Here is a 19174-nt window from a genome sequence, read left to right as displayed (position 1 = left end):
TCTTGAGAAAAAATGGTTTGACTCTTATTCAATATTACATAAAATAAGCTTACGAACTCTTAACTATTCCACTTTTATTACCTTAATTGAAATGAATTATATTCATTGACAAATACGAGGGATTGTACACGACAACTTTTTTTTAACCGACTTCCAAAAATGGAGGAGGTTCTTAATTCATTTGTATTCTTTTTACGTTTGTACGTGCATAACTCCCTCGCTTACCAACCGATTTCAACAATTATTTTATTGTTTGAAAGGGCTTACTTCCTTTGTCATCCGGCCCAGGGTCTGGTGATGGAATCTCTAAAAAAATCGGGAGCGACTCTCGAAAATTGTAGACATATATCGAGTAAAACCTTGTCATTCGGGTATATGTCTCAGACACCACAAAACAGTGGAGGTTAAGATCTGACCTGACAATGGAGACGACAGAGAGACGAGGGAACTCCTCAACGTATCTACTAACTACCTCATGTTTGAGCTTATTTTATTCGTCTTGATAAGATTTTTCTAGAAGATAGCTCTTAGCGCAGGCGCCTTGTAGATTTAAACCGTAAATTCAAAAATATTGCGGTAATTGCCTTTTTTTCAGAAAATCATTGTCAGTTCTTATTAGAATCCAACGCTTTTAGAATTTATCTGAAAATTACAGTAAAAAAAAATAACCCATTCCAACATTTTCCAGTACTGGATCCTGACAGCGAGATCCTAAGCATTCAGATTGACTATATACATATGAGTAAGACTTATTTTTCAGAAAAGTCTTATCAGATTAATTTCTCGGGACCCCTGGGACCGATTTCAAAAATATTTTGATTTCTTGTTAAGAGTGAAGTAAAGAACCTATTTTGACCACTCCCACTACTGGCCAAATGCCATAGGCTTTGTAAACAGACTGTTCATGTGGAACATTTAAACCGGTTTTCCTCGGGACCCCTGGGTCCGATTTCAAAAATATTTTGATTTCTTGTTAAGAGTGAAGTAAAAAACCTATTTCAATCACTCCCACTACTGGGCAAATGGCACAGGCTTTGTAAAACGACTGTTCATGTGGAATATTAGAAACGGTTTTTCACCCGGACCCCAGGGACCGATTTCAAAAATATTTTAATTTCATGTTAAGAGTGAAGTAAAGAACGTACTTTGACCACTCCTACTACTGGGCAAATGCCAAAGACTTTGTTAAGTGACTATCTAAGGAGAACATTTCAACCGGTTTTTCTCGGGACCCCTGGGACCGATTTCAAAAATATTTTGATTTCTTGTTAAGAGTGAAGTAAAGAACCTATTTTGACCACTCCCACTACTGGCCAAATGCCATAGGCTTTGTAAACAGACTGTTCATGTGGAACATTTAAACCGGTTTTCCTCGGGACCCCTGGGTCCGATTTCAAAAATATTTTGATTTCTTGTTAAGAGTGAAGTAAAAAACCTATTTCAATCACTCCCACTACTGGGCAAATGGCACAGGCTTTGTAAAACGACTGTTCATGTGGAATATTAGAAACGGTTTTTCACCCGGACCCCAGGGACCGATTTCAAAAATATTTTAATTTCATGTTAAGAGTGAAGTAAAGAACGTACTTTGACCACTCCTACTACTGGGCAAATGCCAAAGACTTTGTTAAGTGACTATCTAAGGAGAACATTTCAACCGGTTTTTCTCGGGACCCCTGGGACCGATTTTAAAAATATTTTAATTTCATGTTAAAAGTGAAGTAAGGAACCTATTTCAATCACTCCCACTACTGGGCAAATGACACAGGCTTTGTAAAGCGACTGTTCATGTGGAATATTAGAACCGGTTTTTCTCACGACCCCAGGGACCGATTTCAAAAATATTTGGATTTCATGTTAAGAGTGAAGTAAAGAACCTATTTTGACCACTCCCACTACTGGGCAAATGCCAAAGACTTTGTTAAGTGACTATCTAAGGAGAACATTTGAACCGGTTTTTCTCGGGACCCTTGAGACCGATTTCAAAAATATTTTAATTTCGTGTTAAGAGTGAAGTAAAGAATCTATTCCAACCACTCCTACTACTGGGCAAATGGCTCAGGCCTCGTAAAGTGACTCTTCATGGAGAATATTTGAACCGGTTTTCCTCGGGACCCCAGGGAGCGATTTCAAAAATATTTGCATTACGTGTTCAGAGTGCACTAAGGAACACCCTGGAACTACTCCCATTGCAGGGCAAACTATGAGCCCAGACCCTGGCATTGTCCTTTGTGATAGCCCTCTTAAGAAAAAAAAAAACATCGTAATTCATTTAGAAAAACCCTAAAAATAAGTTCCTGGTTTTAATATATTACATGATTTTGCATTCACTTAGATATAAATAAACTTTTTGATATATTATATGATTTTGAATTCACTTAGATATAAACTTTTTGAGTAATTAAAAATGTAGGCAAAATACGAGCGAAAATATTATGTCACTTCTGCAATTAACATCAATGAGGATGACTACATGTCACAATACGTCAACAAGATGTCAACAGACGACATAAGCGGGTAAATTATTTGTATGGATGTTCTTGTCTATCGCTAGAAATTATGTCAATGATACACACCTTTCCCCAGACAACGCAACAACGCTAGCGCCAGCTAGCGCAAGCTAGTGTCATGTTTGTGTCAACGTCATTTCACTCCTACAGAATGCGCGTATTCGGTTTAGGGTGGCAGTAGTCAAAAATTTTTTTATTGTATGTCCATATCATAATTTCCTTAAAATAAATAATAACTTGAAGCCACCATAACATTTTTAAGTAGGCATTCATATATTGAAGTTTACAAATTGTATCAGCTTTGGCAGTCATCATTTTTAATTAATGGAAATGTTGTAACTTTTGTATTATTGATACAATAAAGCGAACAATCTGTGGGTCAAAGTATCTTTCTTACAAATTCTTGGTCTGTAGTTTTACTACGAAAATCAACCTTATTTTCGGAGTGTTAAGCATTTAAATGAAACTTTGAACAGTACGTGGGGTATCTTGAATAATAATTTGTTTTTTTACTTTTGTGAATGATAAGCGTTATCATTTTCTATAACTTTAATCAGTTTGGTAGTGGTCTTTTGAATACGTATAATAGTTATTTTTAGAATAAATCATGTTTTTTTTGAAAGGCAATAGAATTATTACCATCAAAATGCGGCCAGCATATAATAAGGTTCGTCTTCCTCCTACCAGTGTTATTATTCGTCAGTCAGTCGTAGATCGCGTACCCCGCTAGTAGCTACTACTTACTAACCATCGAAAATAATAATAACTTAACTTTCTTCGGACTGTTACCAGTGAAGTACATAAATTTTATTAATTTGGAAATTGTTCGACAGCTTTATAAAGCGATGGCTGCGTATTCTTCAAAACTTTCCCTGAACGATGTGGTGATCGCGTCCGCTGTGAGGACTCCAATTGGCTCCTTTAAGGGTAGCCTGTCGAGCCTTTCAGCCACCGAACTTGGAGGTGTCGCCGTTAAAGCAGCAGTTGAAAGAGCCGGCATTCCTAAGGAAGAAGTTAAAGAGGTTAATATATTCACCCTACTTTCTCTTGTTTTCCCTTGATTTACAGTTATCATTAAACCATGATGAGTTTAACATTTTGGCAATTTTGTAAAAATAATATGTAGTCATTTGTCATGGTTCTGACAAGATTAAAGCTGGTTATTGATTAATTTGCTCATATCTTCATTAGCAGCTTAGATAACAGAGATTTAAATCAAATTAATATATATTAAATTAAATTTCTATTTTAATGAAAGGTGTTTATAAAGTTAAAAAATCCATAGTTAAATGATTATTTTGAGACTCGTTTACTCACTTTCTGGACTCAGAATATTTTTTACATTGCAATAAAAAAATATTTTTAAAGCATATAAATATATTAAATAAAATAACTAGGTACACTGTAGCATAAATAAAAAAATATATAATGTATGTTTTTTCTTTTGCAGGTATACATGGGAAATGTCTGTTCTGCCGCTTTGGGCCAGGCTCCTGCGAGGCAAGCTACCATTTTCGGAGGTCTCCCTAAAAGCACAATCTGCACAACTGTTAATAAAGTTTGTTCATCTGGCATGAAGGCCATTGTATTGGCCACGCAAGGTTTGCAAACTGGAACTCAAGATGTGATATTAGCTGGAGGAATGGAATCTATGTCAAATGTGCCTTACTATTTGAAGAGGGGTGATACACCATATGGAGGTGTTCAGTTGAATGATGGCATTTTGTATGATGGCTTGACTGATGTTTATAACAAAATCCATATGGGTAACTGTGCTGAGAATACAGCAAAGAAACTGAACATCTCAAGGAAGGAACAAGACGACTATGCTATTTCAAGTTACAAGAGAAGTGCTACAGCATATGAAAATAAGACTTTTGCTGATGAGCTGGTACCAGTACCGGTGCCCCAGAAGAGAGGTGCTGCCCCAGTTATATTTGCAGAAGATGAGGAGTACAAGAAGATCAACTTTGATAAATTCACCTCATTGGCAACTGTGTTCCAAAAGGAGAATGGAACGGTGACAGCTGGTAATGCCTCAACATTGAATGATGGTGCTGCAGCCATGGTTCTGATGACTGCTGACGCTGCACAAAGATTGAATGTTAAGCCCTTGGCTCGTGTTATTGGATATGCTGATGGGGAATGTGACCCTATTGACTTCCCAATTGCTCCAGCAGTTGCTATTCCAAAATTGCTAGCTAAGACTGGTGTCAAGAAAGAGGATGTAGCTATGTGGGAAATTAATGAAGCCTTCAGTGTTGTAGCTTTGTCCAACATGAAAATGCTAGAACTTGACTCTAACAAGATTAACATTCATGGAGGAGCTGTAAGTCTTGGCCATCCCATTGGTATGTCCGGTGCCAGAATTGTTGTTCACTTGTGCCATGCTCTCAAGAAGGGCGAAAAGGGTGTAGCTGCTATCTGTAACGGTGGAGGTGGTGCCACCTCTATCATGATTGAAAAATTGTAAGTCAACAACTTCTGGACCCTTTGTTTAAATGTCTATGTGCCTTTTAGGAATAATTTGCTGTTATTGAATGGTTTTTTTTCTGTTTACTAGCTACCTCTAAGAGTAAAAGATTTTTATGATACTGTTGAAATATGTAATTTTTATATCCATATCTACTGTAAATAAACTTTAAGATGGAAAAGTTGTATACTCTCATTCTTTTCAATAAAATGTTTAAATATATGTACAAATGATTTTCATTAATTTATGCTTTGGTATTCCAGAGCACACTCTACAGATGGACCTCCAGTTTTGACTTTTTACACTAAAGACCCATGTGGGCTATGTGACATAGTCATGGAAGAATTAGAGCCCTATAAAGATAGAATAGTAATCCAAAAAGTATATATCACTGAGAAGGAAAATGTGAGATGGTTGAGGTTGTACAGACATGATATACCTGTATTATTCCTAAATGGACAGTTTTTATGTATGCACAAACTGAACAAAGATTTACTTGAATTGAGATTGCAAAAGATAGAAAATGAAAAACTTCATGAGTGAGAAAAAATTCGAGGTCAGTTTTCAAAATCAGGTTTTTCTTGTTCTTTATGAGTGGTGTGTAGGTAGTAGGTAATGTGCATACATAAATAGGATTATATAAAATGTAATGGGCTGTATAATGTATCAGCGAACCATGAAGGCCATGTTGAATATTATTGAATGAATTTGGTATGTACAGTAATTAAATTGCTTGATATTGGAAATTAGCTTTTCAATCATACCTACTTATATAACATAACGCTTATCCTAACTGAGTGTGAGCAGAGCACCCACATAATTTTCGCCACTAATCTTTTATCAGGACCTTATTGCATGGTAGCAATCAATTCAATCGTTCCTTACCCAAAAGGTAAAACAAGACCCTATTGTTTTCGCTCCTCTGTCCGTCCGTCTGTCACCAGGCTTTATCTCATGAACCGTGATAGTTAGAGAGTTGAAATTTTCACAGATGATGTATTTCTGTTGCCGCTACAACAACAAAAACTAGAATAGAATAAATATTTTGGGCGGCTCCCATACAACGAACGTGCTTTTTTTGCTCATTTTCTAAATAAAGGCACGGAACCCTTCGTGCGCGATTCCGACTCGCACTTGGTAACTGTCATGCACCTTCATCATCATCATCATCAGCCTATCGCAGTCCACTGCTGGACATAAGCCTCTCCAAGTGCACGCCACTGAGATCGATTTTCATGCACCTTAACTCAATAGTAATAAGTACGATTTTCCCTTTTTCCGTCCGATTTGTTCACAGTTGATACCTACATTTTGGTAAATTCAGATAACTAGCACTTCATGACAATAGCGCCCATACAGTCTAAAATTACGAAAAGTATCCCACGTTGGATATACTGCAAGGGCGGATCCAGCTTCGGCACCAGGGGGGGGTCACAAAGTCGTGGTCAAGTCACAAAAAATATTATATTGTAGCGTATAGATCTGTTAATATTAAAAGTAGTAGTATAAATACAATAAGCGCGATCGTAGCGAGCTCGAAATTTTTACGAATGTGAAGAAAAGTGTTTTCATGTAGAAAATGGCCCGAGCAGAGTGAGCGCAATTTCTCGTATTTATACTACACACACGTGCCAAACAAAAAAGCGCGAGCGAAGCGAGCGCGAAAATTTTTGTTCAGGTCGAGGACTAAGGTTAAAAAAGTGTTTTTATGTAGAAAATGCTCCGAGCTGAGCGAACGCGATTTCTTGGACAGAATCACAGACGTGAAATTGAAAAAGCGCGAGCGAAGCGAGCGCGAAAATTTTTTTTCAGTTCGAGGACTAAAAGTAGATGAAAACGCTTTCTTGCTGTATAACAAACTAGCTTTCCGCCCGCGGCTTCGCCCGCGTGGAATTCGGTTATATTGCGGTATAAATCACAACTATAAGAAAACTTCTCATTCCCACGGAAAAATGTAAGAAGCGCGATGTAACACTGGATACGATTAGACCAAAACTGAATGGTACACTATATTATACGTTTTCCCTTGTGGAGCAAAAACATGCAGATTTTGGGCACTGGAAACCCGGGAACACGCTACATAGAGCTGACCATGCGAAAAACAATGTTTTTCTAAGTGTACTCCAGCAACCCTTAGAGTTTGGCCTTGTGCTTTATTAATGGTCATTGCAAATGAAACCCTTATAGGAAATTGTAGTCTTTTAAATTGAAATGGGAGGTCTGTTGGAATAATCGGAATCCGAGGAATGAGTACACTTTCACCCTTTGCTGCGCCAGTTAAAATAGTAGCTGTAATAATGTTCCGCCCAAGCTGAGTGACACGCAGCCTGGTACCATTACACAGTCTAGGGGCATCGAGATTACGCATGAGCATCACCGGAACACCTACTTTTAGTTTTAATTTATGAGAAGGCACCCCAGATAATTCCAAAGAATTTAAAAACTCCACAGGATATGAGGCACTATGTTCTGTTTCTATCACTGTGTCTACAGATAAATATTCAGTATTTTCTCCCATAACTTCATTCAAAATATTTTTATTTATTTTAGTGACCGTTTCATTTTTTGGTGCTAATATTGCGCGTTCGCAGAGCCATTGATCATCATTTATATGAGCGTGTAAGTCAGTATAAACTTTTGCTACCAACTCCGATTCGCTGCCCACAACATTACAAAACTCTTCCGTTAAAGTTATCATTCCCTCTGCATCTACTGTCATTTTCCCATCACCGATTTTTAACAATGTTTCCGCGTAATTACCCGATTGAATGTCATTGAATAATCGCACTCGCATGTTTGTGGTTAATTGAAACTTTATGACATGGTCCCACAACTTGGAAGATTTTAGGCAAGCTTTTATTTCATCTGCTGGAGTCCCCCTTTGTATGACTGGCAGTGTTTGCCGGAAGTCACCTGCTAATAAAACTACCAATCCTCCCATTATGCTCTTGCAGTCCCTTATATCCTGCAAAGTCCTATTGAGAGCTTCAATAGCTCCTTTGTGCGACATGGTACACTCATCCCAAACTAACAGCTTACACTGGCGCAGCATCGCGGCCCGACCACTATTTTTACTAAAATTACAGATTGGGGATTCCTCTTGAGCAAGATTTAGAGGCAGTTTCAAAACGGAGTGCGCAGTTCGTCCTCCAGTGAGCAGCGTGGCAGCAATTCCAGAGGAAGCAACGGCTACTGCAATGTTTTTATCCTTTCTGACATGAGCCAGAAGAAGATTCAGTAAAAAAGTTTTTCCAGTGCCCCCCGGAGCATCAAGAAAGAAAAGTGCGCCATTCCCTGACTCTACGTAGCGTGTTACTTCGTCGAATACAGTTTTTTGCTCGGGTAACAATTGTGGGACCATGTCATTTACTTGTTGTTGCAGTATAGTAGCATTATAATCTAGCTCTCTGGCGATGTCATTTACGCTTTCTTCTGATCGTTGTGGGCTAGTCATTCCAAATTCACTCAATTTTTTACCGATTATTTCCATAGTTTTATTTTCTATTTTAGTGAGAGCCTCGTTGTAAATAAAATCATTGTACGTGATGTCCGGATGTGTCATCTGCAATCTTTTTAAAATATCTTCTGCCATATCATTTTTATATTTTTCCCATAGCTGTTGAGGATTAGAAACACCGCAGGTTGAGATCAAGGTTGCAAACAACTCTCTTATTTTTGTAGGTGATCTGCATTGAACTGCTTCTATCATGGTTTCCTCCCAATGATTATCATTCTCCAACAGACCAAGAACTTCACATGCCTCTCTGTATGTTGCGCACTCTTGACCGTTCACTATTTTAAGGTCCCTGTGGCTAGTTGGTCCACGAACATGGTGCAGAAGCATTCTTAAACAAAAACACTCAAAATTGCACACGTGAACAGTATATACACGACCAAGAGCATCCCCTGATTTTACCCCGGGCCAGTTTTCTACTGCGGTGCCTTGAATGCGACGTTTCCACTCTTTTCTAGAGGCATTCCATGTATAGTATCGGGGAACCTCTGAATACAAAAGGGTTTTTGCAAATGGGTCGATTTGGCAAAGATGGAAAAATGCGGTCAGTGTTGTCTTTGGCGGAGACGCCATTCTATCATGAAAATTGCTTTCATTAAAATACACACGCTCTCCGTTTTCTAAATGCACGGCCAAGTGAGTGACAGTGGGGTGCCTTTCATGTAATGGGAATCCTAAAAGTCGCCATGCTGCCTCATTGCTGCTCACATAACGCCCCTGTTGGAAAGCTTGCACTTCGTTTAAGACAGACGATCCAACTTCCTGTATAAAATTGAACACGGCTTGATCGGTTCCTTTGTTAATATATTTACAAATATATTTGATAGCGCGCACGGAACCGCAGGCCTCCACATTTATATGGGCATTAAATATTTTACATAAAATTGGCGAGTACGGTACAATCCAACTATTGTCCATAGTTTCAAAAGCTCCGCTGCGGGTTTTGATAGTAACCGTTCGGCCCCCGTCTTCAGGTGATCTTCTTCTGTATAACGGATAGCCCAGTTCATTGTGGATAGTGTCTTTTATAAGTGATCGCGGGTACTTTTTTGTGCATTTCCCCTCCTTCATACACGGTGACGTAGAGTTACGAATGCCACAGGGACCATGCATCATGTTTTTAACCACAGTGTCGTGCAACTCCTTATCTTCTGTAGGATCAGGAATTTCAGCGCTAATCAGATTGTCAATGTGGGTAGGTCGCAATTTCTCCTTGAGCCAAATCAAAATATGAACATGTGGCAGCCCCCTTTTCTGCCATTCGATGGAGTACATATAACATTGCACGTCGCCAAATACTTTACCTTTAGTAATGACACCCATAAGTTTCTGTACTTTTAATCTGAATACTCTCGCTATCAAGTCGTGTCTGTCAATTGGTTTCTGACCTGGCATTAACTCATCGGTTATCTCCTTCCAAGATGGGTTACAGGTAAATGTAACAAAGAGATCGGGACGGCCGTGAGCGCGTACGTATGCAAAAGCATCTTGCGTATATTCGTGTAAGTAGCGCGGGCTATTGATAAAAGTTGATGGGAGAATAACCATCTTTCCTAAATCACTGGGATTTACATTGGCATCGTTACTTACTGCATCTTGCAGGTGAATGTATTGTTCAGCTCGTAATTTTTTTTGGTTAAGAGTTATATAACGGAGGCGCTCGCTCTCTGTTTTAACCCACATGTCCACTAAAAACTGATGGAAAATTTGCCTGAAACGGGGCAGCAAGTTAAAATCATTCTCACGTAACATCATGTGATAAGCATAAAAGTTCATACAGGTTACTTTTTTATTAGGCATGGGTTGACCTGTAGTTGGGTTGATTAATGGCAGTTCAAAATGATAACCTTCTTGGCCTTTGCTGAAAATCAAGGGATACTGAAGGGCGTCATAGAACTTGTGAGTATCGGGTACGCGTGTCAAAGTATTATCATGCGTTCGGAGAACGATGTCGCGTGATGAAGAAAAGTCACCACAAACCACTGCAGCAACATCATTGATGAGAGGCGCATTGAATCGTCTCTCGTGTTCTCCATGCGGAGTGCGATCTGCGTGAATAACCAATTTGTATTGTTCGTGAGGCATGCGGTCTAACGCCGTTTTAAAAGTATTAATAAGTCGATTGTGCTCATGCAACATTCTTTGGATTTTTAGTACGATTTCCCTCTCAACTCCTTGAATGTACTGACATCGCCGATCTGCTTCATTATCTTCATCTCCCATGAAATATATCTGAAGAAATTTATGTTGTTCATTGGCCGCGGGAAGCATAGAACCGATCCTGTGGTAAACTTGGCCCTGGATAGTAAAAGTTGGTGAAAATCCGGGCATGATTATTTCCCGGTCTACCCCGAAAGATGTCATCTGGAAACAGGAATTATATTTTCGAATCCTATTTAAAAAGCGCCGTGACTCATCGGAGTCATATAAAAGAAGAGTTTTGAGGGGTTCTTCTGGTGCATCCAATGTAGGAATACGTACTTTCCCATTGACACAACAGAGACCTGCCGTTTCGTCCTTCCATTTAAGGGCATCACAAAACCTACATTTTTTATTCATTATCCGATGACGACCAAGGAATGGTTTTTGTAATCGATCAAAGGATCGTATTCAAATGCAGTATTATTAAACACAGACCAAGTATTTTTCATAAAAGCTCGACGCCGTTCAGCTTGCATTTCTGCATGCGCGGTTCTTCTCGCCAGAGACTCTTCTGGAGTCTCCGCCATTCTAGAAGCTGCCTGTCGCCCAGCTTGCTCCTCTAAACGTTGTTGCGTTTGAAGAGGCGTCTCATTAGCTCTCAAAATAGCTTGTCTTTCTGCTTGCTCCTTTAAACGAAGCTGTGTTTCAAGGGGCGTCTCGTTAGCTCTCAAAACAGCTTGTCGTTCTACTTGCTCTTCCAAACGTAGCTGCGTTTGAAGAGGTGACTCTAACGCCCTTAGTGCTGTCTGACGTTGAGCCTGTTGCGATAAACGGACTTGAGTACGAATATCATTCTCAGAAGCCCTCAAAGAAGCTTGGCGAGCGGCTTGCTCCTCAAGTCTTTGCTGGCGCTGAGATGGTAGCTCAGCAGCTCTCGAAGCAGCCTGACGCTCTGCTTGTTCGCGCCTTCTTAATTCAGCATGGAGAGACGATTCTTGAGATCGGGCAATTTTCATTGCCCGAGCTTTAGATGAGGTGCTCGACAAATTAGATTTACGTTTGCGAGGCATTGTGAAAATCCTTACTAAACTATAAACCTAAACTAAACTAAAACCCCAAACTAAACTATAACAATCTAAACCACGAACAAAACTAAACTAACCTAACCTAACCTAACCTATCGAAAAAACAATAACTACTTTAGATATCTACCTAGAAAAAAGCACTAAACTAACTAAACCTAACTATTATACAGCTACTGCTTAAAACCTAAAATCTATAAAATACACAATTCAATGTAAAATGTTAAAGATAAAACAGCAAGTAAATGAGTCGAAAAGTGCACCGAATAAGTGTATGAGTGTTATATAGACACTGCTTCCAGAGCGAGTACAAAAAAAAATATTTATTTCAAAACACCTTAAGACTAATTCGCGGCGAACCTTAACACCGCGATACAGAAAAGCACAACGCCATCTATCGAGCTATCGGGAAGCTCGCGATTGAACAATGAGCTACAGGTTAAAGCGCGAGATATCATTGCACTTCTTATGTATCTTAAAAAAAACAACGTCACCACGTTTTAAAAAGCTATCATTCCACGTCTTACGTATTTTAAAAACACATCGTTACCACGTTTTAAAAACACCCAGCGCCATCTATCGCATACCTCAAGAACTAAATAACTAATACTTATACCAATTAGTAATTCGTTGAATTATAGTTATTTCAGGATAAGTAGATGTAAAAAAAACAGTTAAGACGATAAAACAAATTGTACGTCATCCCTCGGGAATTCCTCATTTTCGAGGATTCATTATCGTATCATTTAGCTTCTTTTATATGTTCACATTCGTTTGCAATATATAAGTAGATGTAAAAAAAAACAGTTTAGACGATTAAACAAATTGTACATCATCCCACGGGAATTCCTCATTTTCGGGGATTCATTATCGTATCATTTAGCTTCTAAATTTACATGTTTATATTCGTTTGCAATTTATTACCTTGTTTTAAACGACACACAGCGCCATCTACAATCCATCCATCAAGCATTTTTGTTTTCCCTCGGGAATATCTATTTTTTTCGGGATAAAAAGTACCCTATTATTTAATCCGGACTTCTAACTTTACGTCTGCAAAATTTCAAAGCAATCGGTTCAGTAGTTACGGCGTGAAAGCGGAACAAACAAACAAACAAACAAACAAACTCACTTTCCGATTTATAATATTAGTATGGATAGACAGCACAAATACAAGAAAGTGCGATCATAGCAAGCGCGAGAATTTTTTCAGGTTGAAGACTAAACGTTTGAAAAGTATTGTGTACGTAGAAAAGGGCGCGTACGTTTTTTTTATTGCAGCAACAGTAAAACATTTTCTGTGAAAACTTCAATTGTCTTAAGTAAGGGTAATGGTAAGGGTTTATGAGATCAGGGCCGTCTCTAGCTCATGTAGCGCCTCGGTGCAATCATCACCCAAGCGCCACTTATGTATCTATTGAAAGATTTTGAGTAGTACATACAATATGTACTACTCAAAATCAAAAGGAATATAAATAAGAACGTTCGAACGAAAGTCACTTTTTTGGTAGGTAAAGGACTTATAAAAATGTTTCCGAATCATTGTAGGCTCAAACTGTTGGCCAGATTTAAGTTATGAAAGTCGAGACAGGACTACGTTATGGCGCGACGATGAGCGCGAGCGAAGCGAGCGCGCAAATTTTTTTAATTTTGGGACACAAAAAGTTCATAAGTTTTAAAAAGCGCTGTAAAGTAACAAGCAGTCGGAAGCGCAAACTGTTTTGTTTTTGAGGACTCCATTAATATTTTTTTTTGTTATATTTGACTTATGAAGTTATCAAAGCAAGGTATATATGATATTGCGCGAGCGAAGCGAGCGCAAAATTTTTTGAACCTACGACACAAAAGCACCTGATTAAATAGATTGTAAAGCAACAAGTAGCCGCGAGCGCAGCGAGCGCGAACTTTTTTGAATTATTTGTTTGAAGACTCACAAATCAGACTGGGAATTACGTACAAATAAAAAGGAACCGTGATTAGAGAGAGTGCCATTTGTGTTCGTTGATTCGGTGCGTCATTAAAAATAATAAATAATCAGAAATACAGTACAGACATAGTCATTTACTCGCGAGCGTAGCGAGCTAGAATTTTTTCACTTAGTTGGAGGATGTTAAAAGTTAAAAATAATCAAAATGATCGATCCAACAAAGCGAAGGCGACTTTTTTGTCAGTATCATGATACAATGTGGAACTTCCTTATCGAACGGGTGTAATTTCTTCGAAATTTCCTGGTGGTGGGGCGTCCCGCGGCGCCCCTGAGACCGAGGCGCCCGGGTTATTCGCACACCCTGCACCATAGGTTAAGACGGCCCTGCATGAGATACAGCATGTAATGTAGACAACCCGGACAGCGGATTCTTAGTAACAGGATCCCGTTTCCTCCTTTTGGGTACGGATAAAGAGTAAATAAAGAATAGAGAGTGAGCGTTGCGAGCACGAATTCTTCAGCAAAACTACTCTACCTGTAACTATGTAGGTATCTACCTATTTACTCGGAATAAAAATTATCTTATACTTATAACAAAAACTGAAAACATCGTGTTTAACCATTTCAATTATTGGTCCCCTTAGGTCCTGAACCTGGCCCAGGGGGGGGTCATGACCTTGTGACCTACCCCCTGGATCCGCCGTTGATATACTGTAGTAGTAACTGGTAACAATCCCAATTTAGGTAGGTATAAGTAGGTAGGTATGCTTCAACATGACTGAAATATTTCACATTACCCTTTATATCCACCAGAGCCTATGCACACCGCGTTTTTTAAACGCGCCGTCGCGACGGCGCGCGTTTGTAGCGATACAGACGCGATACGCATGCAAGTCAGCTCTGCAGGATAAAAACTCGGTGTGCATAGGCCCTTATTATGAAGACATGACGTCACAAGTACTTACATGGCTGCGGCAACCGGGCAGGAGAGGTTGGGTATAACGGCTATTTTTTGTTAACATACACAAGGATGAGAATTTGGCTATCGCAGAAGTCGTTTAGATGATTCGCGAAAAGCTTACCTACTTAAGCTTTTATTTATAATTTCAGGTAAAAAATGATCTAGCATTAAAACCATCTTTCGAAAAAAAAATCTCCCCCTACATACCGTCGTCTTAGAATGAAAACCTCGGAAATGCATTTTTTCTCAATATTTTTTTATTGCATTTCTTGGAAGATAATCGTAAAAAATATGGAATACTAATTAATCTTATCCTGAAAAATGCATTTTTTCTCAATATTTTTTTTTTATTGCATTTCTTGGAAGATAATCGTAAAAAATATCGAATACCAATCCTTATCCTGAAAAGTTATCTCTTGCACTTACGAGGTTTTCACTCTAAGGCGTCGATACATACCTACTCACTAACCTATTCCCCCAATATACAGCCTTGTATGCTACCCCTATGTGATTGATTGATGTCCCCTAGCCGATTATAGGCTACGGCGGCTGTTCCCATATAAGGAGATGAGCCAACTGCGCAGGACATATTAGTGCACACAGGTGCACACAGGTGCACTCACTATTCCTTCACTCTCATAGCCCGATGGGACGGTAATCCGACACGACCGGAGAGAGATCATCCGCAGGACCGACATTTACGTGCTCTCCAATGCACGGGTGAGTCAATCACCAACTTTCAGGCTCCGGGCTGCTTCGAGAAAGCTTCGAAAACCCACAAAGCGATTTCGGCCCGACCCGGGGATCGAACCCGAGACCGCACTTGCGACAACTAGACCAACGAGGCAGTTACCCCTATGTACGAAGTACGTAATGATGCACAGGTACCTAGAAGGGCTCTATAGGTATGCATCCTTACGTACTTCTTCTTTATAGTCCCTTATGTACCCTCTTATACTAACCCTATGTACTGGAAACCGCCGGAAACAGCTGGTAAATTATAAGCTCGAATTGATGACGGATTAGGTGTCTATTAAAGGTCACGAATTGCGATAGGCCGGTCAGATAGTGCAGAACGCGTCACAAACTTAAAAAAATATTTCACGATAAACATTGTCTAATAAAAAATAATGATGACGAACTTACGTCACCGAAAAGTTGTTTAATTAAATCTTAATTGCCGTTTTATCTTAGGTCCGTTTGCGATATTTCTTACAATTTTTGTAATACATACCTACTTAGTGGATCTGCATAGGTAGGTACCTACTCTATTCACTACGGAGGTCTCAAAGATGCTAACAGGGGCCCGATTCTCCTAAGTTAATAATGTCAAAATCGAATAGAAATCGAATCGCAATATGATAGCAATAGCAGTTTTAACCATATCGGGCATTCTGCTACTCATAAAAGACCAATCGTATTCGATTGACATTTGATTGGTGTGCGATTGGTCTGCTAATTTGGTGATTTTGGTCTATATGGTAGTTTGCTGTACAATCATTTTGCAATCGTAAATCATTTGCAGACAAAATGATTCATTTTTTAATGACAGAAAAGGATAAAAACGTTTATTTCAAAGAAAAAATAGCGGAATACCACATACGCTTCAATCGTAATCGAGTCGGGATTGGATCGCAGTCGAACGTGAATCGTATGTTATTGCTTGTGTAAAATTAGGAGAATCGGGCCCCAGTTGAACCAATTTTAATGAAGCTCAACCAGCAAGTATACGTACGGTACAGTCAGCAAAAAAAGTCTACAAAATCAAACAAGTTTAACTTCTGAACACAAAAAAAAATAAGTACCTGCCTGGGGCCCGATTCTCCAAAGTTAATAATGTCAAAATCGAATAGAACTTGAACTTGAATCACAATGCCATATATGCTTCAATCATAATCGAGTCGTGATTGGATCGCAGTCGAACGTGAATCGAATGGCGCTTAAGTAAAATTAGGAGAATCGGGCCCCGGACGTTAGGCTATGACTATTATGGTAATTCATGAATGTTTGTGGTGTTAGTTATTAGGCAGGCTCCTCATTAGCCCATCGATAATGTTTTCATGAGCTTTATGTCATGTCATGGTGAAGGTAGCCTAAAGATCTTATCAGACGAGTCGTAAGATATTCTAAATATAGGCATTGCAGACAACTCGAAACATATTGAATTAGGTACGTACAAGAAGATAGTGAGCGATAATGATCTCAAGTTGAAGAGGTGTTACGATTTTTGGATTGGATTATGTCACTCTCAGACTGCCTAGGTACCTACTTATGTGGTAAAGATAAGCTATTACCACTATTAGGTAATCCGTGCCATTACTAAGCTGTTTACAGAGTAAGGTGATTGCACCGTTAGGGACATACCTACCTACATCATTTAGTCAAACGATGACGAGATCCAATGATAAATCAATTTAAAATGATCTCGATCCAACTCCTATGAAAATGAAAGCAAGTATGCACCACTCATGTATGTAGGTATGTACCTACTCTACCTACCTATATATATTTCAGGGTGCGTCCACATCTGGCGAATGCGCAGCACGCGAGCCCATCGCGAGCTGTCCGCGAGCTGCGCGCGTGCATTTTTGTTCGTGCGCCGCTTCTGCGCCGCCCGCGCGCAGCTCGCGCGCGACCTAAGCGCAGCACGCGAGCGGCGCGCAGGCGGCGCGCGACGTCTGCCATCTTCGATAGTACTGAGCCAATATACGGAACTGTAAGTGCGAGAACTGATTGCGCGCAGATCGCGCGCCGCTCGCGCGCTCTATACGAGCCTTGCATGAGTTGCGCTAAAGAGGCGCACCGAACTATTGCAGTGACTGCACGCGCGCAGGGGCCCGATTCTCCTAATTTTACTTAAGCGACCTTCGATTGACGTTCGACTCGATTCGACTGAGATCCAATCCCGACTCGATTACTATTGAAGCGTATGTGGCATTCCGCTATTTTTTCTTTGAAATAAACGTTTTTATTCTTTTCTGTCATTCAATAATGAATCATTTTGTCTGCAAATGTTTTACGATTGCAAAATGATTGCACGGCAAACTACCGTATAGACCAAAATTACCAAAATAGCATACCAATCGCACACCAATCAAATGTCAATCGAATACGATTGGTCTTTTATTAGTAGCAGAATGCCCGATATGGTTAAAACTGCTATTACGATCGTATTGCGATTCGATTACTATTCGATTTTGACATTATTAACTTAGGAGAATCGGGCCCCAGCTCCGCGGACAGCTCGCGATCGGCTCGCGTGCTGCGCATTCGCGGCGCATTCGCCAGATGTGGACGCACCCTTAAGCGTACTAAGAGACATAGGGACAGAAAAAGCGGCTTTGTTTTATAGGTACTATGTAGGTATACTTAAAAGTGCCTTTTTTGTGATATTGCCCTAAAAGCACTATATTGCCCAAGGCTATAACGAAAATGCTTCCGCCTTTTAGAGCAAGGAAGATGTGCTACGCTTGTGCTATGTTTCCCATCGATCGATGCTCGTAGGTACTCGAAAATGCACGGGGTGAAGGCCAAGGACAGTGCAAAACTGTATTGATATTGAAGTATTGAACTGAACCCGCAGCGACCGCAGCCGCCCAGGGGCGAGCGATTGCATGACCTAGTATCGTGTAACAATTTGTGTTTTGGTAGAAGGTTTTAAAAATGTGAAGAATACTGAAACATAACTGATTTCTATTCAGATATTTAAACCTTCATATTAGTAGCATGTGCGACAAGTGCATGCTCAAAATATTTGGAGTTTTGGGCGTAGTTACCTAGGGCTGTTAAAGCTCTTTGGTCTACAGGAAAGCAGGTGGTTTGTTGGTTTGTATTCTTAGCTTCTTTTGAAATCAGAAAGTTTTTGTTACCTAGGTGTAAATATTATGCAATGTTCAAAAACATAGCAAAGAGACGGTGGCCATGAACCTGCCCGACAAACAAGTTAATAGGTATGTATGTACCTACCTATGCTGACTTGGTCATAAAACCGGACCGACAAGGTGTGTGTTAGTTTAACTGACAGGGTGTCCAGAAATTGGAAAACAAGTTAGTGGAAATACAATGTGAAATTCCACATTCGTGTTGGCATAAATTGGTGCTTATCATCAATTCCATGCTATGGGTTGCACACAGAGATGTCGCGTGTCGTGCAGTCCAGCTAATTAAATAGCTTTTCAAATCAATTACTTTAGGTCTTACTTAGGTAGGTAAGTAGGTACTTATAAGCAATGACCTGAAAATGCGAATAATAAACCTAACTCTCCACATAACTTTTTTGTTTGTCAGTCGTGGAATTGCAAGTACCTGCTTATACATTTTTGCTTCATATGAATATAGTATTTTGACGGAAAGTTTTTTTGGGAAACAATCATGAAGCAATCCCTCGTAATAACCAGTAATTTGTTAAAAGGTTTCATTTCATTAGAGGTCAAATTAATGAAACCTCCTATGTGTTCCGGCTACACAAAATCGACCAAATTGCTAGTGCCGAGTGGCATTCGTTCTACGGGGTGGATTTCTAATCAAATGGAATATGTACATGTGATGATGACGAAATTATATCG

At 39.5% G+C, this 19174-nt stretch overlaps 1 protein-coding gene across 2 annotated transcripts; it reads left to right on the top strand.

Annotated features, from left to right (window-relative positions):
- The first annotated feature begins 2968 nt into the window (after window positions 1-2968).
- On the top strand, window positions 2969-5729 carry LOC124633830 (acetyl-CoA acetyltransferase, mitochondrial). Of its 2 annotated transcripts, none has more exons than XM_047169192.1 (3): window positions 2969-2985; window positions 3344-3532; window positions 3961-5729. In XM_047169192.1, exons 2-3 carry the CDS (start codon window positions 3356-3358, stop codon window positions 4981-4983), a joined length of 1200 nt encoding a protein of 399 aa, XP_047025148.1. In that variant the 5' UTR covers window positions 2969-2985; window positions 3344-3355; the 3' UTR covers window positions 4984-5729. The 2 variants fall into 2 exon arrangements, with proteins under 2 accessions (XP_047025148.1, XP_047025146.1); XM_047169190.1 differs by lacking the exon at window positions 2969-2985 and adding an exon at window positions 3015-3177.
- The last annotated feature ends 13445 nt before the right edge of the window (window positions 5730-19174 follow it).

This window comes from Helicoverpa zea, chromosome 10 (assembly GCF_022581195.2).
Source record: "Helicoverpa zea isolate HzStark_Cry1AcR chromosome 10, ilHelZeax1.1, whole genome shotgun sequence".
NCBI lineage: Eukaryota > Metazoa > Arthropoda > Insecta > Lepidoptera > Noctuidae > Helicoverpa > Helicoverpa zea.
This window is presented reverse-complemented; position numbering and strand designations above follow the sequence as displayed.

Coding starts and splice junctions, on each gene's coding strand:
- LOC124633830 (XM_047169190.1), top strand. CDS start 3,118: ATGTTTTTTTTGAAAGGCAATAGAATTATTACCATCAAAATGCGGCCA. Junction 3,178..3,343: donor TGCGGCCAGCATATAATAAG/GTTCGTCTTCCT, acceptor ATTGTTCGACAG/CTTTATAAAGCGATGGCTGC. Junction 3,533..3,960: donor CTAAGGAAGAAGTTAAAGAG/GTTAATATATTC, acceptor TTTCTTTTGCAG/GTATACATGGGAAATGTCTG.